Raw genomic sequence first — 24,439 nt, 5'->3', positions numbered from 1 at the left:
CCCGAAACGCATAAAAATATACACCAATGTTCTTAGAATTGAACAAAAACATGCCTGTGAAGATGTTGTGTTGCCGCGGGACATCGTCTCGTGTTTATAATGTTGTTAAGTTGAATATGCAATTTTCTGGAAATTTCACCTTGGTATGGTAAAGTGTCAATTATTAACCCTATAGCATAAGATATACGACCAAAACTATAAAATCTACGGTAGTAAAAACTCGTTAAGGCTAGTCCAGTGATATTATGGCTAAGCTCAATCGATATTAGTTTGGAAAAGCCACGGCCCTTAATCCTATCAGTTCGCGTTATGAAAAACGGAGAATCAGGGCGAGGGCCAATTAAATGCCGGTTGTGCACCTACAAAAGTCTTCTTTTCAATTCACTGAGTAAGTAACGTCACCTTTACAGTTCCCTCCCAATACGATACCCAGCAGTGACGTTTATTTTTTCTTCCCCAACGTTCGAAGGAAATGAAGAGAAGAAACATTACCAACGCACTATGTTCACTCATCTGCTTTTCCAACTGCTAAGCACACACCAGGGCGGAAGGCGCTTGCTTTTTAGCCCACTATGTCACCAGCCGTGTGTCCTGGTCGACCGGCGGGATGGGCGCGGCCCGCCCGTCTCCTTACAGCCGCTTGAGAGCGTTCGTTGGGCAGCCACTGACTCCCGTCGGCTGCTCGCTGTCTCCCATCTCCCGTAAGCTTTATCTGAAATTCAATAATCTAGCAGGCAGCAAGAAGTTCCTTACGCAGTTACGGTGCATTGTTTTCAGTATGTATTTTAGGGGTGGTTATCTGGGCGGCGGTGAGCAAACGCAGCAGTGGTGATATCTGGGCGGCGGCGGGCACACGCATGAGTGGTGTTATCTGGACGGCGGTAAGCAAACGCAGGAGTGGGGATTTCTGGACGGCGGTGAGCACACTCAGGAGTGGTGTTATCTGGACGGCGGTGAGCACACGCAGCAGTGGTGATATCTGGGCGGCGGTGGGCACACGCAGGAGTGGTGTTATCTGGACGGCGGTGAGCAAACGCAGGAGTGGTGTTATCTGGACGGCGGTGAGCAAACGCAGGAGTGGTGTTATCTGGACGGCGGTGAGCAAACGCAGGAGTGGTGTTATCTGGACGGCGGTGAGCAAACGCAGGAGTGGTGTTATCTGGACGGCGGTGAGCAAACGCAGGAGTGGTGTTATCAGGACGGCGGTGAGCAAACGCAGGAGTGGTGTTATCTGGACGGCGGTGAGCAAACGCAGGAGTGGTGTTATCTGGACGGCGGTGAGCAAACGCAGGAGTGGCGTTATCTGGACGGCGGTGAGAAAACGCAGGAGTGGTGTTATCTGGACGGCGGTGAGCAAACGCAGGGGCAGAAATATGGTATAAACCATCAGCGGGACAGCTGTGGCCGATCCCTGCCTCCTATCCTGATCCCTGATCCCTGATTCCTGTCCTTACCATCTCACGCCCGGGCCGAAAGACGAAACTCTGCCTTGCTGGCTGAGATTATGTATCGCCAAAAGCATTAACTTTTGAGTGATGCTTACGAACGAATAATCATCACGCTATGGCAAATCACCCCACTGGTGTAAAACGCATTAATTTGCTGGAGTTACAGGCATCAGGAGATTCACACAAAACGGGGCGGAACAATGAGCATTCTGACATTCCATCTTTAGCATCAATATATACATATATATATATATATATATATATATATATATATATATATATATTTCAATAGTAGCTGCGTCATTAGTGTTGTCATCCACCAGCAATGTTATTTACATCAACGGAAATTTGATGCAGCATCGAACAAACGTTCCAGGAGCGCGAGAACCCAATCAAGGTTACAGGGAGGGGTACGGAAGGCATTTGGACCCGTTTGGTCACATTTCTCGCCGCACAGCACCGTAGGCACCATCTGACGTAAAACGAACAACATTAACATACAAAAACGGCTGCGTCGCATGACCCGCTGCCATGTTGCAGGAGTTACCACAACAGCACACCGAGCATAGCAGCCATGTGCGTCCAGCGCCATGGTAAACAGACCACAACACTTGTTCTATTGCTGGGGGAGACAACGCCTGAGCCCATGCCACGCCCACTTCCAACCACTGAGCCCATGACAACGCCCACTTCGCGCCACGCCGCAGCCGTCCGCTGGGCGGCCGCGGGTCCCTGCCAACGCCCCGGCCCGGCAACGGCCCCCTCGGCGGTGCAGCGGCGTCCGCGGCATGCGATAGCGCCATCCACGCTTCCCGCGCGTCGCCTGCGACTTTGGCGGCGTGGGACGTCACCGCCGAGCCTGGCAAACACACGGGCGCCCCCTAGCGACGCCCGGTGAGGGGGCGCCCGACCATGCGACAGAACAATCAGGCTCGCGCCCACGCGCCGCTGCACTGACGCGTGGCAATGCTGCCGGTGAAGGCCCGGGGCAAAGGTCACCCGGGTGCCGCGAGGTCAGGGCGTTACTGGCTCTGAGGTGTAATGCAATCAAACGGGGCAGGCACGGCCTGCTAAACATAGCTGGTATGACGTCATCCATTACGCTGACACTGATACATGTCAGAGGATGAATGCTCTGGCGTGCTGCTCATTCATAATACTCGCGGAACGTTTGTTGCATAGTAATGCACTAACTTTTGGCTGACATAAATGTGCAGATGTTCGTTCCTTATCACTACGCGTGATTAAAACTCCATCAAATAATCACCAACTTTCGATGAAAATGAAAAGGCTGTGGATATATGGGCATACGGAGATTTGAAGAAATGCTTGCGTCATCTTTGTTTGCACATGCATATAATTCAACAGTTGTTCTTCCAAACCGCAGTGAATATCCAACATCAAGAGGCAGCGACTACCGTTTGGCTCTGCCTGTTACGAAGGAACTTGGCCTTTGATCCACTGATTGCCTACGTTAGGCCACTCGGCAGCCCCAGCCCCGGGAGCTTTATGCCGCGCAGGACCAGGCGGGTCACAGGTCACAGCCGCAGGTCACAGCCGCGAAGAACCCAGCAACGCAAGCATCAGGCGCCAGTGTAAGTCTCCACACAGCCAGACGTTCAGACAACCAAGCGACAATCATTAGTGGAAGAAAACGTCCACCAAGTGTGACACTCACAGCCGATATTAGTCTCCAGACAGTGGAACGGCAGCCAGACGCCGTCTCGCTTCTGGACGGGCACACAAGAGCCAGGCAGGCGCCTGGGCGTATCCTGGCGCCCAGGTATCATCCGGTTCGCGCTGACTGGGGTCTTACGCTCGTCCGACAACATCCACCACCCTGTTACGGCTGGCCCCCACGGTGACACAACAGCAAGCGCGCCGGACGCGCAGCCGGTCAGACAACACAGCCAGTAACCTGGGCGGCGGCGGCGGCACCGGCGGCGGCGGCGGCGGCGGGACCGGCGGCCGCACCCGTCGGCAGCGTCGAGGCCGAGGTCAGCCGGGACGAGGCCATGCTGCTGGCGTACGTGGCCGGCGCGCCGCTGCTGCACGCCGACGGCGAGCGGGCCGTCGACGCCTGCGGACCGGCGCCGCCGCGCTCGTCATGGTGGTCCGCACCAGCCCCGCGCTCACGCTCGCTCGCGCCGCTGCTCGCGCCGGCAGGCCCGGCCCGCGCACATGGCCAGAGGTGACTGAACGGAAGTCCAGCCTGCTCCAGGTGTAGGTAGGGCTCGGTCAAGGCACGAGGGCACGGTCAGTGCCGTGAGTGAGCTGCGACGGCAATACCACGGTGAGAGCGTGCATGAACATCAGCATAAAGCAAGCGAGCTCTTGCTGTTCAAAGGTAACATTCACGTGGACGCACAAGAGACATGAGCTGTGGTGCAAAGTCGTTCATCGATCTCTATTTACCAGGCATTCTCATGCCATTTGTGGGGAGGGCCCAATGCAAGCACCTCGTGGCTGCCGTGGCAGACAAGTCATGTGACAACCTTGGGCTCGATGTTATATACAACCAAGTACAACATCAGACAGGTAGACAGAAAGACAGACAGAGACGTAGATAGATGAGCAGGAATTCAGGCATATTGGTCGCACTATTGCACGTTTCGAGTCCAGTGTGCTTGTGGCCATGAAAATCGGACGGGGAGCTTCGGCAAGCTGGCAATACGGCATGCGAGGCGTCAATGTGGAACATTGTGATTACTGTGGACGCTAAAGCACTTGCAAAAAAGGTGTGCATGTTGTGCCTTTCCATTGTGCCTTGATTGAATTGTTATTATTCGGCACATATCTCATCAAGGTAATTGCATAGCTAATGTAATACACGAAGCTAATTATTACATACGCACTGCAGGTGTGGACACAAGTGGAGTGGATGGTGTCAATCAGGGCTGTAGTCTCATGTTCAGTTAAAAGAGTTCCAGCTGCCCCCTCCCAACTTTCCGTCCCCGTCCCCTTCCCTCCCTCCCCCTCCCCCCCCCCCCCAATTTCGCCGTCCACCGTCCCGCTTCCCTTCCTTTCCAACTTCGCCGTCCGCTGTCTCCCTTCGCTTCCTTCCCGACTTCGCTATCCGCCGTCCCCCTGCCCTTCCCTTCCAACTTCGCCGTCCGCCGCCCCCTTTCCCTTCCTTCCCAACTTTGCCGTCAGCCGGCACCCCCTCCCCCTCTCCTTCCAAACTTCGAAAGGAGAGTGGGCTATTTCCAAGGAGAAGTTAGATCGCGCATGACATTCGAGATACTTTTAGCCAAAGCCATCCGGTTCAGATCACAAACTAGATTAGCAGAACTACACCCCTGATGGAGACTCACTCCATGCTGATTCTACTTTTCCAGCCTTGCGGTGGCATGCAGCAGGATTTCCATGTACCCAAATGGAAATAAAGTCACAGTCTTGACACGAAGATATTTTCAGGCGTTTTGCGTCTGGTCTCATTAAGCTATTTAGTTAAGCAGTTTTGTTTAAGCGTGTGTGGACTCACCAGGCTCTGGTGAGTCGGGGTTTATGTGGTGAATTGTCATTAGCTATGCTACGGCCACAAGAATGCGTAGAAAATACGTGCGAGTCAGCGCGTGCGTGCATGCGTGCTGGGCGTGCGTGCGTTGGTGACGTCATGTGATATCACACGAATATGGTGAGGTGATCTGGCATCATTTCCACCGCTGTCAATCACGCCGTGAATGACCGATTGTGTCGAATGAAACCGAGGCCGTCATTTCCATGACGCCCGTCATGCCCCATCTTCTGTTTAGCCATGTCAATCAGTAGAATGGGCTTTGTCGGTTTACTCGAAACCCGTCTTGGCAACGGCTCCGAAAAGTGAGGATGTGTTTGCGCCAAGACTTCCAACGGCGAGTGGGCAAAGAAAAGATGGACGCCGTGGCGGGGTCAAGAAGTGATTGTAGGGAGGGGGCACGGATGGGGAGGGACACGGAAGGGAGCACGGGGTAATTGTACCCTTATTTTGACAAAGTGATTTGAGTTCTATGAATTGGCGGGTGGGCGAGTCAGAACTTGTTGAGCTCCTGTTTAATTGTCTGGTGCTCTTCAATCGACCGCGTGTCGGGCGTCACCTACGAGTTTAAAACTGACGCATGACATTTCCATGCCATGGTTTGAGCTCACGTTATCTGTTCGAGTCCGAAGGATAGGCGGTTCCAATATTGATGTTTACACTCAGCTGAACTCTGTCCCAAAGGTCAGCAGGTTAAACCTGACATAGCGCTTCTGCGAGCGTAAAGCAGATTCAGTCTTATTTGCCTTCAGATTTCGGCAAAGAATTGTCTTCCTCACACCTTTAACCCCATTCAGATCTCAAATCACGCCGAGCATCCTTCAGTTTTCAAAACACTGTTGCGCTCATCTGAAGCAACACTGTGCATCACCTAAAGAATCGTTATTCATGCTTTGGAACCAGAGACGCAATAAGAGCAATGCGCAGAATGTGTGTGCAGATTGCTGGGGTGTAAGCTCAATGTACCCTTGTTTTCAAATTCACCCCGACGTAGCTTTGGTGCCAGAGTCCGTCCTGGTCTCCCGGCAGATCTGTTAGACGGAGACTTAGCTAGGACCACCGTTAGCGCGGCGTATGGCCAGCCGTCAGTCCCTGCTTGCAACCGGTGCTGGTCCCACAACCGGCGCCGGTCCCACCCGACCCTCGGGTATCCTAGGGCATACTGGGAGCATTGTCGGACACGTCAGCTGACAGTTATTGCCTGCAACCGGTGCCGGTCCCACCCGACCCTCAGATATCCTAGGGCGGACGGGGAGCAGTGTCGGTCACACCCTTCAGAACCGATTGCATCCATCTGCGAGCGCAGACAGCGCGAGAAATACGAGCGACCGCCCTGACAGCCGAGGGCGGAGAGCGCGACAGTGACCGAGCCGGCTCCGACTGGTCGAACTGGGTCGGCCGTCCTCGCCCGGCGCCAGCCGCGCGGCTGGACAAAGAGGGCCAGCTCTAGAATCGGGGCCTCGGGGAGGCCTCGCTCGTGCGGAGGCGCTGCAAAGAGGCCTCGCCCTGACCGCTGTCGGCTGGAACGTCGGCGGGTCTACTGTCCGGGTCAGGAGGGTCCGGCTAACCCAACCCCCACCGCTCACAGTGGAGGGGTGGGGGTGATGATGTTCGCCACAATGACGCTCAGCCCGGGGTGCCTCGCAGTCCACAGTCGGGAGACGGTCCGTTAACCCTCTTCGTCCCGTGGCCATGTAATCCCACGGAGAGGGGAGGGGCAGCCGTGTTGGGCCCAAGGCGCGCCAGCCCATATTCAGTCTATATGAAATGCAGTTGGGTGCAGGAGGCATGAGTACGCATAATCCAGGAACGTAGTTTCATAAAATGGGTTGGGAAAGGGCTGCTGTGCAGGTGAAAAATGGCGTAGCCTGCCACAAAATACGCGAACAAATGGGTTCTGGTACACTTTCTGCTTACAGTTGGTGGGAATGTGGTAGAATTCATGTCGGGAGAGGGCCAAAGTCCCCTCCTCACACCAACTGAATAAGAAACTACAACCCGGTATGATGAGTGTACATATAAACGGACGACGTGGCAACTGCATTTGTCATCTCGCCACGGTAATGTTGGCTGCAACTAGCCCAGATTGTTACTTCCTATCAAATGGTGTAATAGACGCCGGGGGAGAGTTTGCAACTACCGACGGAGCTTGAAATCGTATGCTGATTAGTTTTAGATCGCAGGGAAATCATCCATTTGATATGGATGCGCAAAAATCGACGTCCCTCGATGACTACAAGGTTTTCAAATCGCTAAGAGGATCGTAATCGCAATAAGGTTATTAAGGTAATCGTGGGTTAAATTGAAAACGCTGTGGATCAATATACGGACAAAGGCGTTCCCCCAATGTCGAGACCGAACATAACTACGACTATGGGCCTTCCTGGAGCTGGTCTCTGGAAGAGCAAAGCAGCAAACCCGCGCCAACTCCGCAGCTACCCGCCGCCAGTGTGCACTCGACAGCTCCCCGTGCAGCCGTGCCACGGCACAGCAGCCGGCCTGTGGCATTCCATGAGCGTCAGAAGCCTGCCAACAGTCGGCCAGGAAGTCGCGCCGAGGCATTCCAGCCAGAGGCGGCTGCCGCGGCGTGCTGCGCGCGGACGCCAATGGCCGCCGAGCGCCGGGTTCGCCGCCTCTCGTGCGCGCCACGCGGCGGCCGGTGATGGCGCGGCGTTGTCGGCGCGGATCTGGCGCAGGCTGCTCGGCTGTTGTGAAGAGGTTCCGAGCTGGTGCTACAATGACGCCTTTGCTGATGTCGGTGTCGAATTATTCTTTAACGTTGTGCTCCTGAAAAAAGCTGCGGTGGTGTCCAAGTTTCTTGGAACGGTGTCGTACCTGTGGCCACTCTGAGTGTGCTCGCCACAGCAGAGCTAGTTGTGCTTTTTTAATCAGTGAGATCAAGATCACCTTGCGCATGTGTGCTTTTTGAAAGGCAGGAAGATCCTGCAAGATGAAATGGCCACGTACAGCCACGTTATCTTCAAATGAATGTCTCTAAGTGTCTTCAGTACCGACGTACAACATCGCTCGCTACACTGCCTTTCCAGCTTCGTCGTCAATGTTATCAATTTGAAGCCGTGTACTCTCTGTCGCAACTCCTGCAAGCCCTACTACTTACAGCCCCGTTATGTGGTGGCATTGAAACATGTCATTTGGCAACCGTATTGAGTCACGATAGGGATACTCCAAGCATTATGAATTGAACGTGGTTGATCTTTCCCGTCGTGGTGGTGATGCATCAGGTTGTATGTCAACTCTAAGTCTGGCGGGTAAGCAAAAATATATTAGTTTATTTAGTTGACTATGTCACATCCAAGCGCCGACCACGAGTAAAAATTCACACTGTTTTGTACCAGTCCAAACATATGAGCGGCTCCAGTGAGTGGTAGGACCAGTCGCATGGCGCCGGCTGCCGCGACACCAGCGCGGCCCCGCGGGACCAGCACCTGCGCGCTGGCCCCGGCGTGGCCGGAGTCGCTGCTGACCGGGCGGACTGGACAACCGCGCTGGCTGTGGCGTGTGTGACTGACGCTCTGACCGGGAGGACTGGACCGCTGGGCTGGCTGTGACAAGTGTGACTGACGCTCTGACCGGGAGGACTGGACCGCTGGGCTGGCTGTGACAAGTGTGACTGACGCTCTGACCCCAGCCACTCTGACCGGGAGGACTGGACCGCTGGGCTGGCTGTGACAAGTGTGACTGACGCTCTGACCCCAGTCACTCTGACCGGGAGGACTGGACCACTGGGCTGGCTGTGACAAGTGTGACTGACGCTCTGACCGGGAGGACTGGACCGCTGGGCTGGCTGTGACAAGTGTGACTGACGCTCTGACCGGGAGGACTGGACCGCTGGGCTGGCTGTGACAAGTGTGACTGACGCTCTGACCGGGAGGACTGGACCGCTGGGCTGGCTGTGACAAGTGTGACTGACGCTCTGACCGGGAGGACTGGACCGCTGGGCTGGCTGTGACAAGTATGACTGACGCTCTGACCCCAGCCACTCTGACCGGGAGGACTGGGCCGCTGGGCTGGCTGTGACAAGTGTGACTGACGCTCTGACCCCAGCCACTCTGACCGGGAGGACTGGGCCACTGCGTTGGCTGAGGCGTGCGTGCCTGCTCCTCTGGACCCAGCCGCGCCTAATGCCAACAAGACCCAGGTGCGACCGGCGGCCACGTTGGTTAGGGCGAACCCGGGGCCCGCGGTGGACCTGATGGGAGCAGCTGCTGCGCCGGCTCTGGCAAGACGGGAGGCTGAGCCATCTCTGCTGAGTTCGGCCATTGAACGGGCTCTTGTGAGGCTGGCCAATGTGATGGCTCTGGTGAGCCCTGCCGATGCGATGGCGTTGGTAAGCTTTGGTCTCATCGGTCCCCAACGCGGGCTTTGATCCCGTGATGCCAAAAGATGTGCGGACCCGTATGGGATGTGAATCGCGCATTGTGACGGAGAGAGAGCGAGAGAGGAGAGAGGAGAGAGAGAGAGAGAGAGAGAGAGAGAGAGAGAGAGAGAGAGAGAGAGAGAGAGAGAGAGAAGATGGAGAGAGAGAGAAGAGAGAGAAGAGAGAGAAAGAGGGAGATAGATATACATATATGATATAATAGATTATATATGTTATATATATGTATATATATGTATAGTATATATATGTATATATATATATATATATATATATATATATACATGTTTGATTAAAAATAACCGCTGTCTCAGCACTGAGGAACTTTTTGACACATCGTTCCAGTGTCCGGGCTTTTGACTTGGCATCATCGCTTTTTTGTATTTCATGACAAACTATGCTTTCCCGGCTCCTGTGGAGGCGCAATTTCTATTGTTTTTGTTAGTTGAAAAATTGCTTTCCAGATTTATATGACCACATGGCTATTTCTGAGCCATGCGATGCTTTTCCCTGACCCTCTAAGATCACTTTACGTTACATAGAACCGTGCTTTGCGAGAATGTGTTTGCAACAGGAAACACATTTGCACCCGCTCAAGTTACGCAAAGCCATGGTAACTCTATTTCCCTTTCTTTCCTGTTACTTGTTGAAGCCAACCCTTACTGTTGATCCAAAGCATAAGCGACTAGTATGACAGGAAGTTCAATATCAGAAGTGATGTCAGGATTTGTCGTAGGACTATATATATATATATATATATATATATATATATATATATATATATATATATATATTACGTATGGATATGTGCATATATTGGAATACTTGGGCAGAATCCTTTCTTTTATACATGCTTGATTAAAAATAACGTCTAACTCAGCACCGACGAGATTTTGACGCATCGTTCTAGCTTCCGGGCATTTGACTGGCATCATCGCTTAGGTTGAGGATGGTTCGCACAAAATTACTTACGTATTCGTCGCTCCTTACATTCTAATTTTTCGAGATCCTATCCCATCGTCGGAGAAGACTGAATGGCACAAGAAATAAGTTTTAAGTTTTAAAGGATAAAAGATTGTACGTTTCTATTGGAAAACATATTTTGGTATAGAGAACACAAATGGAGCATGACTAATTGAAATAAGGCAGAGTCTTATTTTCGCTTTGACATGTATAAGAAACACTCATAATGAGAACACTACGAAGACACAATGAGAGCGCTATTATTGCCACAGTTATATTTTAATATGTTGCCACAATCACATCAATAGTGCTCACCGCCCACCACCTAATAGTTCAAGAGTTGTGCAAGAATTGGTTTGTCTGTTTGGGATCGGAGAGAGTTCGTTAATGAACATACTTTCACAAATTTGGAGGCGTTTTCTGACATTTCACGTCCGTAAAATGTCGGTGTCGTCTGTCAGTTGTTGTATCAATGTCCTTTCGTGTTCGTGTCGCACATGGTCCAGAGGTGCCCCGTCACATAAGTGCATTGTCAGGCCTCGTGAGAGAGTCATTGTGGTCACACCGATGTAGTGTATGGAACGAAGTTTGTAGCCCTCGATGTTGCATTTGAATTGATATGCTACATTGGTGCATTTCAGTTCTTCATTGTGTCTTTGCAGTGTTCCCATTATGAGTATTTCTTATATGCATCAAGGCGAAAATAGGACTTTGTCTTACCTCAATAAGTCATGCGTCATTTGTGTTCTCCGCACCAAAACATGTTTTCTAAAAGAAGTGCACAATTTTGTAGCCTTTAAAACTCAAAACTTATTTCTTTTGCCATTCAGTTTTCTCCGACGATGAGAAAGGACCTTATTCAGTTCAGAGTCAGACGTTATTTTTAATCAAGCATGTATAAAAGAAAGGGCTCTGCCCAGATAATCCAATGCATGTATATATGCATATATATATATATATATATATATATACAGTCCTACGGCAAATCCTGACATCACTTTAAATATTGAACTTTCTGTCATGCTAGTCGCTTATGCTTTCGATCAACAGTAAGGGTTGGCTTCAACAAGTAACAGGAAGGAAAGGGAAATAGAGTTACCATGGCTTTGCGTGACTTGAGCGGGTGCAAATGTGTTTCCTTTTGCAAACACATTCTCGCCAAGCACGGTTCTATGTAACGTAAAGTAAACTTAAAGGGTCAGGGAAAAGCATCGCATGGCTCAGAAATAGCCATGGTGTCATAGAAATCCCGAAAACAATTTTCCAACTAACAAAAACAATAGAAATTGCGCCTCCACAGGAGCCGGGAAAGCATAGTTTGTCATGAAATACAATTACAGCGTACGCCACGACAGCAATGTTCGTAAATATGCCAGGCACCAGCCTGCTTGGAAACACGCCATGCCATTCACTGCCAAACAAAGCGGATGTGCGGCTGTTAGTTTTGGAAACCGTGCTGTCCATCAGGTCCAAGGAACAAGCCGCTCATTCAGAACGGTCCGGAGGCGCGCCCCTTCAGCCGACGCCGGAGCCTACTCCGTCCAGGACCGCGCCGGCGCTGAGCCGCGTCGGCGCTGAGCCACGCCGTCGCTGGCGCTGGCGCTGGCGCTGTGGCTGGGGCCGGGGCTGAGTTCGGCGGCGGCGGCGCATGGCAGCCCAATCGATGCGCCATGGCCGATGGGTGGTGCCGCCGGCCGGCGCGCTACCGGGCCCTGTCCGGGGGCGGCGGGCTCAGCAAGCCGGCTCCCCCGGCGCCAGTGACCGGAGCAGGCCCGGTCCGGGGGTCGTGCCAGGCGGGCTCGGCAAGCCGGCTCCCCCGGCACCGGTGACCGGCGCAGGCCCGGTCTGGCCACGTGGCGGGTGCGCCGGAGCTGCGCTCTGAGAACTGGCGCCGCTCGGCATGTGGCGTGTCGTGCTCAGCAGCGAGTAGTCGCCGACGAGGCGAGCCGAGATGCGAGCTGCAGTGAAGGCGCCCAGCGACGCTGGAGGCCGTCGCGTTCGCGGGGGCGGGGGAGGGGATGCAGGCTAGCGGGCCCCATTCGCTGCCCCGGCCGTGATGGAGGGTCTGGAAACCCGCGACCGAGGGAACCCAGAGCGACTATAAAATCGCCCGCTCGGAATGGCAGCGGCAGCAGCGATTCATCTTGTGCCGCTGTCGGCGCCGTGGCTCCGCCACCAACACGGCCGCGGAGCGTGGCCCATGCACGGCATATTTCGGCTGCTAACAGAAAGACTGTATGTGGAGGGCACCGAGACGAAGAGCACGTTCTGTGCGATAAGCCAGCGCTCGTCTGGACTTCAAATTCAGGACAAAAACATCGCCCCGCAGATATAATGTGACGGAGGAAAGTTACAGAGCAGGGGATTAACGTGCCAGCTCCGGCAGCATGGAGACTCAAGGCTACCAGTTGTCGTAGTTGAACTGCGCTCTTGGTGACCATGGATGTCACTGGGGCATTTAGTCTACTCGAGCGGACCGTGCTGACCAGAATATTTAAGACTTAAGATAATTATGCGATGCACATCATAAAATGAGCAGGCTTTTGGACGACTGAAGTTAACTGACTCTGGCACCGTGGCTCGGAAATGTGACATCGGCCCGGGAGCAATGTAGCGTCTCGGGAGCGATGTGGTACGGTGTCGGGAGCCATGTGACACCTTGTCGGGAGCGATGCGACACCGTGTCGGGAGCGATGTGACAGCGTGTCAGGGGCGATGCGACACCATGTCGGGAGCGATGTAACACGGTGTCGGGAGCGATGTGGCACCGTGTCGGGATCGATGTGACACGGTGTCGGGAGCGATGTGACAGCGTGTCGGGAGTGATGCAACACCTTGTCGGGAGCGTTGTGACACCGTGTCGGGAGCGATATGACACCATGTCTGGAGCGATGTGACAACGCGTCGATAGCGATGCGTCATCGGGCCCGCGGGCAATGTAACACCGTGTCGGGAGTGATGTGACACCGCGCCCAGAGGCGATGTGACACGGTGTCGGGAGCGATGTGACACCGGGTCCGGAGGCGATGTGGCACCGTGTCGGGAGCGATGTGACACCGTGTCGGGAACGACATGTCACCGGGGCCGAGAGCGACATGACACTGAGCGTGGGGCAATATGACACTGGGCTCGAGAGCAATGGCACCAGGGCTCAGAAGCGGTACTGGCGCTGGCCGACGGCTGGCGCCCATCGGCCCCTCAGCTGGCGCCAGGCGCCCATTGGCGGCGCCCGCCGGCTGAGTGCACTCGGCATAATCCGATAAAAGGCTAGCGACCAGCCTCCCGTGACCCGGGCGTATCGGGTTGCGCAGGCGTGCAGGATGCCACTGACACGGCTGATGTCAATGACACGGCCCGGTCGTCATTGATAAACACTGGTCGCCACCGTCACAGGCCGGTCAATGTCATTAAAGTCCATGTCAGACAGGCAGCTTACTTCTGAGAAGGCCAGGTCATCGCCGTCACGGACTGGCCATTACTAAGAAGCCGGTAACCACTGGTCACTGGCACTGGCGCAGGCCTCGTGCTCACTGACACAGCTCGGGTCATGATGTGTCATGTTGTGTCAGCAGGCCCATCAGCGCCTGGAGCGCGTGCGCCCCGCACCCAGCGCACGGCAGTCGCCGCGGGCTCAATACTTGGAAGAAGCGTGATTCTGCCCCGAACAAAGAGTCACGCAACCCACAGGTTGTGCCGTGTCGTGTCCTTGACGATACATCAAACGGCCGGCGTGACCGCCTGGCGCGGCGTCTGCCGCGGACAGGGGCGGATCCAGGATTTCGTCAAGGGGGGAGGGGGTACGCAACATTGAGGGGCCCTTGGAGTTTTGGGCTCCTTCCAAAAAAAACATCCTTGCTTTTCGGTAATTACAGTTTAAGATAGTTCATATATATATATATATATATATATATATATATATATATATATATATATGTGTGGTGTGTGTGTGTGTGTGTGTGTGTGGTGTGTGTGTGTGTGTATGTATGCATGTATTTACTTCTTTACTCATTTGATAAATACGAGAATCCAACTTACTGTGCGTGAAGCATAGGTCTGCTACGCACAAATACAAATAGAGATCACTTATTTTCTACAGATCCTTTTAAATGTTGTCATTTTGAGGCCAAGTGCTTTGGAACAACAGCCAAAACAAACTTGAGCCCGGTGTTAACAACCATCAAAACTAAGCATGGACTTGATTCCTAGCTTATGTATTTACAGGTAGCCCGCTGGGCGATATGATTAGCTGACTAATACAAAATGTTTCCTTTGTTATAAAGGAGTACAACATATCCAAGCATTTAAAATATGTTAAGAACGTGATGCACTAGTATAATAGGTGTCACGCACTCAATAGTCAATGGAAATGACACACACGACATCGGCATGTAAAATTACGTTCGGCAATCGCGCGTAAAATTCATCGTCGCGTATTCGACTGCTGCTCTAAGGCGAAGGCACCAGGGCCAATAGGGACGGCACATGAGTGATCATTGGTGCCAAAGGAGGCCAACAAAGTGGTTCCCGTCAACAAGTATGGGGCCATCAGAGCAAGCAAAAAGAGTTCAAAACTAACGTGGTGGGCCCCTAAACGATCGGTATCGCCATGGCGGGCTGACATATAAAGCCCCGCGCATAGCACAGGACCCTCCGAGCAAAGGGGAATTATGCAACATTATGAACTAGTACCCCTGTGTGATCAAGAGTGTACGGGTAGGTCAACAATACGAGCCTCGATGGGAGTGAAGAGTCCTCCGCAAATGAGACCAAAGGAAGAGAGCCCTCGATCAAATTAGAGGACGCCTGAACATCCAGTGTCTCCATGCCTTAACTCATAAGAGCTCTAGCAACAGCGCAAGGCCCTCCGAGCGAAAGGAAAGAACCCGGGACTTATGTGAAGGGCCTCTGAGCAACTGAGTGTACCCTGGTATTTGTAACCCAGGAAAAAGTGTGAAGAGCCTTCGGGCGAATGGGAAGAATCCTTGAAGGAAACCCTGATCGATCAACAGTGCTCAGGCATGGAGGCAGATAGCATCCTAACGTCACATTGGGCCCTAAGAGAAAATGCAAAGAGATCGAGGGTAACGCCGAAAGCTCCTTGGCAATCAGATTGACCCGGAAAGTGGACATAAAGGGCCAGGCAACCAACAGCGTTATGTCTCTAGACAGCGTGATGAGCCCCAAAATTTCTCCCAAGCAACACATTCTCAATCAGCAAATAATGACATTCGTTTACTTATGAACTCTTTTCTTTTGCTTATAATGGTTCTTGGTCGTCTGTAGGCCCAAAGGCATCTAATTTTGTTCTCTTTTTGTTTTAAAAAAATTGCGCCCGTCCGGCCGGTTTTGGGTCCCTTCGGAGCCTTTAGATCATCTCGGCATGGTCCATGGGGCATGGTCCCGTGCATCTACCACCCACCCTCTGCATCCGCCACCGGCCCGAACAGCTGAATAGATGGGGCCCACCAAGAACACAGGGCCGTCCATTCAAATAAGAAATACTCACGGCGCAATCCGTAGGACTCTGAACAATCGAGTGCGCCCGAGCAGGTTAACGTATAAGGCCCCCGTCAACAGCGCGGGCCTTTCATTCAAATAGGAAGTACCCGAGACCCAATGCAGAGGGCCCCGAATGATCGAGTGTGCCCGAGCAGGTATACAGATAAGGTTCCCAAAAAGAGTGCAGGGCTTTCCATTTAAATAGGAAGTACACAAAACACGATATAGAGGGCCCCAGAATGATTCAGTGCGCCCAAGCAGTTTATCAGAAGGGGCCTGACAATAGCGTAGGGTCCTTCATTGAAATAAGAAATACCCAAAGCCCAGTGCGGAGGGCCCCCGAAAGATGGAGTATACCCGAGCAGATTCACCGAAGCTCAATATAAAGGTCCGGAACAATCCAGTGTGGCCGAAGCGGCGAACAGATGGGGTCCCCGATAAGCGCGTAGGGCCCTCCATTCCGGTAGGAAGTATCCGAGACAAAATGTGGAGCGTCCCCGGATATTTGAGTGTGTCCCAGCAGGTTAACAGAAAGAGCCCTCAAAAAAGCGGAAGGCCCTCCATTCAAAAAGGAAGTACCCAAAAATAGATGCAGAGGTCCCCACGATCAAATCAGCCCGAACATCGTGTCAGAACGGGCCCCGAAAGGAGCTTAATGCCCTCCATTCAAATAAAAATTACCCAAAACCCGGTGCGGAGGGCCTCCGAAAGACAGAGTGTACCCGAACAGGTTGCCAGATGACCACGATGGGAACAGAGCCCTAAATCCAAACACCAAGAACCAATGTGCAGGGCCCAAGAGCAATCCAGTGTGGCCGCAGAGGCAAACAGAGGGAGCCCCCGGCAAGTGTGTTGAGCCCCATTCAAACAGCACGTGCCTAAGATCCAATGAAGAGGGACCCAAACGATCGAATGTGTTCGAGCAGGTTATCAGATAGGTCCCCCCCCAAAAAAAACACGCAAAAGCGTAGGGCGCTCATTCAGAAAAGAAGTATACGAGACCCAGTGTGGAGGGTCCCCGGACGACCGAGTGTGCCCAAGCTAGACATCAGATGGGCCCCCGGCAAGAGTGCAGGGCCCTGAGCGAGAGGCAGAGAATTGGAAACGCCCTAGAGCGATGTAGAGGGCCTATGAGCATATCGCAAGTGTCTCGGTAGGTCAACCGGGACCCACATAAAGGGCCCCTGAGCAACCGAGAATATCCCGGCAGGTTAAGATATGGGGCCCCGGCTATAGCTCACGGAGCCTTTCTGACAAATGGAAAAATCCGTGAAATGGCCCGTGATTGACAAGAGTGCCCGGGCACGCTAACAGGAAGGACCCAACAACAGCGCAGGGACCTTCGAGCAAATACAAAGAAATGAAGACCAACGTGGAATGCTCCTTAACGATCGTAATGATCCTGCAGGCGGGCATATAGGTCCCCTGAAAACGGAATGGGACCCTAGACAGTATAATGAGGCTTAAAATTTCCAGTTCACAGCTTTTTCAAATATTGAATTTTTTTACTCCTCATAGGCCCTTCACTTTCGCTTATAATTGTTCTTGGTCGCCTGGGAAGCCAAAGATACCCAGTTTTGTTGCGTTTTGTGTTAAAAATTGTACCTGTTCGGCCGGCTGTGGACCCCTCGAAGCCGATGGGCCCCTTCGGGGCTCAAGGGAGGTCATGACCCCGTGCCTCCCCCCCCTCTGGATCTGCCCCTGGCTTAAGATGCCAGCCATGTTAGAACCACTGTGAGGCGCTGGGCAGCAGCGGCAACAAAGGGGTGTTCCCTCGATGAAATGGACGCGGAACGCGCCCACGTATAGGCTGCAGTGAAATGCGACGTGTCAATCTTCACAACACAATGCCTTGGCGTCATTTGTAGCACCCACGCCTTGTCGAAATGACCAAACCCACGCCTTGTGGGTGTGTGGGTAGGTGTGTGGGTGTGTGGGTGTGTGGGTGGGTGTGGGTGTGTGGGTGTGACCGACTTTCATGCAACGAAATATCCCAATGCGGTATTCTGTGTAAACTCGTAAGATGATAAATTGTGTATCGATGGGAAAACTTGTGATAAATTGGCTTGTCAAACATTCTGTAATGCATTATTTTGTGTAAAACCGCAAACCGAGGAGTGTTGAATGGATACAACCTTACACTTTTATCTGGAACCTTACACTGAACCTTTTACAATTATGCGACGTTGGGTGTCTGTTGAAAGTTTTTATGATAGCCAGGGGCGCCAGAGCTGGGTTTGGGTGACTGGGTAGCTGGGAGACCGAGGGGCCGAGGTTGTGGAAGCCGGGAGGCCCGGAGGCCGGGAGGCGGGAAGGCCGGGGGCCAGGGGCCGGGGCCCAGGGGCGGGGGGCCCGGAGGCCGGGTGGCAGGGAGACCGAGTGACCGCGAGGTGTGGGAGTTGGAGTGTATGGCCTTCCTCTTTATTGGCAGATTAATATCAAACATATGGTGGTGCATAAACATGTTCGACTCGCAAAGGAGGTCTTCCCGCATTTCAGACGTTGTTCGCGTCTGATGGTAATGTGTGTTCAGCCAAGACTCATACAGTTGGCTTTCAGGAAGCTCCACCTCTGCTATTTGAAACGAGTTTGTCTGTTGACACTACCAAGAAAATGTGGGTCGTATTTACCGCTTTGGGGCCGCTTCCAAATGTGGGCTGCTGCGATCGAGACGGTAATGCATTTACACAAACTGGTAACACAGCGGCCCTTGTTTTAAGGTGTAACACAATATTATAAATTTGCATCACGGAATGGGCTACTGGTTCTGCCGCAACACAGCCACTTTACGGTTTTTTAGCATAAAGCATACATCAGCCTTCCTCGAGGCAGCAGCTGCATAGCCAGCATTGTATCTCATTTAGTGATGTATTCGTGCTGCGATAGTCGTGCCGCATCTTGCTTTTCTTCAAAAGCTTAGCCATGAAAGTGCTCTTGCTCTTCTCGCGCACTTCAGACAACATATTCTCTTTCGAAAAATCGCAGCGATTAAAGGGATGTCAAGTTTTCTAAAAGATGAGTTCGTTGAGCGAAGAAAGTGCCAGCTTATCGCGTCATGTGCTTGACGGAGCTCAATGCTAGCGCAGCAAAAGCTTTTATGAAAGTCGCTTTAGATACGGTGCGGCGCTGAACACAACTTTTTCCAGACGCAACGGCTGATCTGGCATCGGGTCGCGAGAGAAACCAAAGCTCATTGTTGGTGGCCGGTTCCACACTTGGTGCCAATTCGACTAAAGACAAGAAAATGGTGCGTGGCAGCGATTAGTTGTTTTTTATAGCAATACCAACTACTCTACCAAAGGAATCACACCTTATGCTTCCGATTAAAAGGCAGGCCTTCAAGTGCATCCGAGCATCGGATTTTGAGCTGGGGATATCTCGGTCTGGAGTCGAATACTGTACTCAAAATGCGCTGGATTTAGGTGTTTCTCGCTGTCTTTGGAGAGACCATCTTCCTGCCCCCCCCCCCCCCGCCCTACCTACGGACCTGCCCCTGCCAGACAGACATAACGTTTATTTCATGCCAGATGGCGTCAATCTGCTGGATGTAGCTCGAACTATCGGACAAGAGCGAACGGTCACTGCCAGCCCTTGCCGGTCGCCAGCTGAACAGTCACTGCCAGCCCCTGCCGGTCGCCAGCTGAACAGTCACTGCAAGCCCCTGCCGGTCTCCAGCTGAACAGTCACTGCAAGCCCCTGCCGGTCGCCAGCTGGACGGCGCCGCCGCGCCGTGGGCGAGGGTTCCTGTATCGCCGGCGCGAGGACGGGCCCCGAGGACACCACGTGCGGGAGGGCTGCGGGACAGCCACGTGCGGCGGGGGCCCCCAGACACCACGTGCCGCGCTCGCGGCGGGCCCGTCGGCCACTCACGTTGGGCGTCTGGACGGCGGGCGTGACGGAGCCGTTGGCCGTGGTGATGGCGTTGACGCTGGCCGAGCCGAACTCGGTGGACGAATTGAGCGAGTCGACGTTGGTCAGCTCTGTCTCTTGCGAGCCGCGGCCGCTCAGCAGGTCGGGTCGCGCGCCCTCGATGTCGGACACCTGCGACACGGGCGACACTCAACGCACAACGCCTCAAGAGCGGAGCGGCGCTCAGCAGGTCGGGTCGCGCGCCCTCGATGTCGGACACCTGCGACACGGGCGACACTCAACACACGACGCCTCCAGAGCGGGGCGGCGCTCAGCTCGCGAGATCGCGGCGCCCACGCCGGGCAGAGTTCGGCGGAGGCGGGCCTCGACGCCCGGGGGCATTCGCGGTGGCGCGGCGTGTGGCGGTGCATGATAGCGACAGTTGCGTGCCTATTGTACGACTGGGCCGCCGCCGTAATTGCCTGCCAGTGGAAATGAAACTGACGCTGGCTTCTGTTGTTATGGGACGGCGGCCAGAGAAGAGCGGGTCGTTCTTTCATCAAGGTCTCATTTCAGTCGGCAAGCAGGGAGTGTATTCGATAAATCATTGCGGCAGCTCGGGCTGACTCGGTAATCGATCGGACTAGTTCATCAGAGCGGTGCAATATTGACTTGGGAACGACCAGGTATTGACAGGACTGGGACACTTCGGAGGCCGCGCCAGCTCAGCCGCTTGGCACAAAAGGCCGTGAACCTCGCTGGCTTTCGCGGAAGCGTGTCCGGAACCGGACCGCAACGCTGCCGAGAGTTTTGGCATGCGTCGACTATCTTCTCGCGATTTGGTCAGATACGCGTGAATGGTCACATCCACAGAGACGGAATACCCACTATCATGGGCGGCCAGGCCTGTGCGCTTCAAGAGCGTTAGAATAAAGCGCCAGTGGCATGACATCGCCTGGTTGTATAAACCGTATGAAGCAGCAGACGATTCCACACATGGTTGTTCCACACGTTCCGCGCGTTCCGCGGGAAGGAAAAGGGACTGCGCGGACCGATTCGCTGCAGACTTAGAGCATGTCTTTCGACGTCTGGTGGTAAGAACTAGTCTATCGCCTTGGTGGGCATTCACAACGTTTTTTTTAACGTCACATTTGGTAGTTGTTCTTCTCCCCATTATCTTCTGCATACACCACGCAGCGCTCATTCAGGCACGCTAAAATACGCACAGGTTTTGTCCTACGAGTTGGTGTGGGACTAACAGATATGATAATGAGCACTTGAAAGAAGGTAACACCGAGAACTCCAGGCTGGCCTCCTTGACAGATCCCCTGAGCTCTCTCAGCTGGCCTCCCAAGTAGATCCTCTGAGCTCTCCGAGCTGGCCTATCAGGCAGATACTCTGAGGTCTCCGAGCTGGATGAACATCACCTGAGCTCTCCGAGCTGGAGGCAGATCCTCGGGTCACCACAATGGCGGCGGCTTAAGTCAATGTTAACCGTGTCGCCCAGAACCCCACCTCACCACACCCATAAATAAAAACAAAATTACCCTCACGGTCAGAAAGTAAAAAATTGCTTCAAACATCTATCATAATTTTACGCTACGTATTTCGAGCTCTTGCACGACCAGCTCTGGACGATTCTACAAAGTGAGGGTGCTCATAACGAGCGACTGGCAGGGTTCACTGGTGCTGCCATGCCCAGAACATCTAAGCCGATGATGCACCGCTAGTGCTTACATCGGACGAAGGGAACGCAAGTTAGTGAATGCAGGCCTTCAATTGCTTTTTGGTAAAAAAGCAATTCGAGCCTTTTCAATGAATAGATTTCTCGAATCGGAGCCCATGCTATGTCGTGTTTGTTGAGTGAGTCCTAAACGGTACCACCCGATTGTGAAATTCCAGGTTAGCGGTACCACCCGATCGTGAAATTCCAGGTTAGTGGTACCACCCGATCGTGAAATTCCAGGTCAGCTGCAGAATTTGGCGGCGAAAGTTTGACAAGCCGCAGTACTCGGCACGGTCAGTCCTGCCCAATGACGTCACCTGACCTTTCGCGCGGCCGCTGCCACCGATCACGGGCCATGCTTGGCAACGGCAAATAGCGGGCGCCTAAAGTGACTCCCCCTCCCCCCCCCCACACACACATACACTGGTGGGTAGATCGAAAGGCGGATGCCCTAATTGTCGCATTTGTGTGCAGCTATGCCGCTGGCGCGTTGGTGGTGCCGTGCCGATCAGTGTTGGTTGGCAGCGCAAATTTGTCCTGACGTCTTTGGTCTTTCAAACTTATGATCCTATTGGTCCACACATGACATGTGTGGCTGGCTGGTTGCGTTAGGTCGGACGCGGCAGGGGGGAGGGGGTAAGGTGGTGGGTACCATCCCTGCGTTGGTGACTAACCCACCACGCATTCTGTCTCATCCCTGGCCGCCACCACTGACCGTCACAATCATGCCAGCCATCCTCATAGCCACGACTGTCAGTGTCGCGGCATCTCCGCAGCTGTAGCTCCCACTCCAGCGATGTTCTCAGGCGGAGACCGCACACTGATCTCAGGCGGCGACCGCACACTGCTCTCCAAGCACTCGGCTGATTTTAAGCCTCGATCACCGACGGTACCCGATGTGAACGGATGGCTGTGTTCGGTTCCGTTGTGACCTTCTCTGCCTAGTCGACGACTGCACGGATAAGCGTCGCTTGGTGCGTCGTCGCCTTGCTGAACTTGCTGATCTTGCTGACCTGGCATATCGCATCGATCGCTGACTATAGGTTGATCGCAGTTGTAATACCCACACAATATAGCCTAAGCGCAGTTACCTGCGCCACTATCTTGGCCGAACCGTTCGGCAAGGTAAGACCTCTGAATTACACGGCATTAGGCCTTGGGATGACACCATGGTTACAAACGAGCCGTTGAATCACAGCAGAGCCGAGAAATGAAAACGAATGGGCAGAAATGTCACTACTGCTGTTGTTTGGCATATGCTGTGATTCAGAACCTGCTATAGGGATCACAAATTTTGCTTGGTTAGAATGAAGATAAATTTGGGGCACGTTATTGGTGAGTTCAGTCCGTTTAAAATTCTCAACAGTTGCATTGAAACTTGGAAAGCTTATTTTGTAAGATAGGTGACTTAGTCAACACCGGTTTCTCTGCTTCTTACGTATTTCTTCATAATTAAGGTACTCCCTATGTGAAACATCTCTTTCAGGGCCACTAACGGATGCTCCCAGCCTGTGTGAGTATGGGCAGAGGGCAATCCTGGTCTCCCATATGGTCATGCTTTTCTGTGCACATGAAAGAATTATTGGTAAGAACTGTGGCAACATGGTCTCTTTTCATTGAGCAAGTCAATCTTTGTAACCCGCTGCTAATTATGCGTCACGAGGGCCTCACTCCCAATCATCGCAGAGGCGTCACTTCCGCCCGACGCGACCACGCACGCGCGCCGCAGCCGCCTGTCCCCTGCAGCATGCTGTGCCGGCACGTTGCCAGCCGAGCTAGCGCGAGCGACGAGACGCTTTGGCCGCGGATAGTGCATCACACGCGCTTCACCATTGCCGAATGCTGGCAACAGCCATGGACGCGCATCTACCAGACACGAAGCTGCCTGCCATGACCAAGTTGCCTGAAGAGATATAATGTATACGATCTTCACTGATAATCACAGGTCAGTTTCTATCTTGGTCGGATCATCCCGCCGACTTACCTTGAACTGTCAATAGCTCTCGTCGCTGAGGACAGGAGCTGGGCCGCGGCAACACCAACAAAATAATTAAGATAAAAAATTAAACCCTAGGCAGGTATCCATGACACTGCAATGCGAATGCCACTTGCAAAATCGCAGTGCATTGAAATCCACCGCCCACATCATATCGGTTGCATCGCAACGATTGAAACATGCCCTTGCGGCCAGATGAGACTCAATATCTAGACTTCTTTCAGCATTTTACACTGCCTAGTTCGGGACACTGATGGTCGGCTGTTGAAAATAGCCAGTCGGCGTACCGGCCGGGCCATAGGAAATACACTGATTTGTCGCCGACCTGTCACCGAGTCAGACGACCAGCTAAAAATCATAAGATATATTTTTCGTCTGGTTGTAATGAAGCCTAGAAAAGATACCATGGTGCCGTAGAGGGCCTTTACGGAGACGTTCGCTGGTGTGTGAAGAAATGTATTACCATGGAGGCATAATATCTAGGCATGGAGACCTCATGTTATGTTTTGCACGGTGTGCCGTATTTATTCGCTTTAGCTGTCACCAAAATTTGCCGTCCAAATTTTTTTGGGCACCAAGCTTTGCGTGGACGCATACATTTCTGTCGTCGACCTTATCCACCAAGTCCGCAGGTTCTACCACCCCTGACAAACACACCAGCTTTCATTAAACTTGCAATAAGTTTACCAATTATCATCCAAAGAAGTTTGTCAGAACAGTTCCAGGCCCACACTTTTCTCGCTAGGCTCCATCCGTTGTCTGGGACGAGTGCAGCAAGAATGTCAGTCAGCCCACTCTCCACGGTTGCTTGCTTTTTCATACGACCTTGCTTAAGGGCCTCATTTCCGACAACAATTTACAGCACAAAGCCATCGCCAAGGACCATTTTTGTGCTACGGCTTCCGAAACCAAGTCAATCGGATATTGTCGTGTTGACGGGCGCGTCAGTTGCCCTGGTAACCTTTCCAATCCTGCAGGGGCGTGGCACGTGCAGAACCATAGGCGCATACAGTGTCCGACCAGGCTTTGGTCTGAGGGAGGCAGC

The 24,439-nt window shown here is 53.1% G+C and overlaps 1 protein-coding gene across 1 annotated transcript in view; it reads right to left on the bottom strand.

Annotated features, from left to right (window-relative positions):
* Nckx30C (solute carrier family 24 member Nckx30C) overlaps positions 1 to 24,439 on the bottom strand; it is a gene marked incomplete at its 5' end in the record, with an annotated part of 107,063 nt that overhangs the window by 46,003 nt on the left and 36,621 nt on the right. Inside the window, one exon of the mRNA XM_037226338.1 lies at positions 19,694 to 19,864. Coding sequence (XP_037082233.1) covers positions 19,694 to 19,864 — 171 coding nt within the window. The remainder of the gene's footprint in view (positions 1 to 19,693; positions 19,865 to 24,439) is intronic.

The sequence above is a fragment of the Pollicipes pollicipes genome, unplaced genomic scaffold, assembly GCF_011947565.3.
Source record: "Pollicipes pollicipes isolate AB1234 unplaced genomic scaffold, Ppol_2.1 Scaffold_5724;HRSCAF=6776_pilon_pilon_pilon, whole genome shotgun sequence".
Taxonomy (NCBI): domain Eukaryota; kingdom Metazoa; phylum Arthropoda; class Thecostraca; order Pollicipedomorpha; family Pollicipedidae; genus Pollicipes; species Pollicipes pollicipes.
Note: the sequence above shows the minus strand (reverse complement) of the source record. Positions and strands in the feature narration are given on the sequence as shown.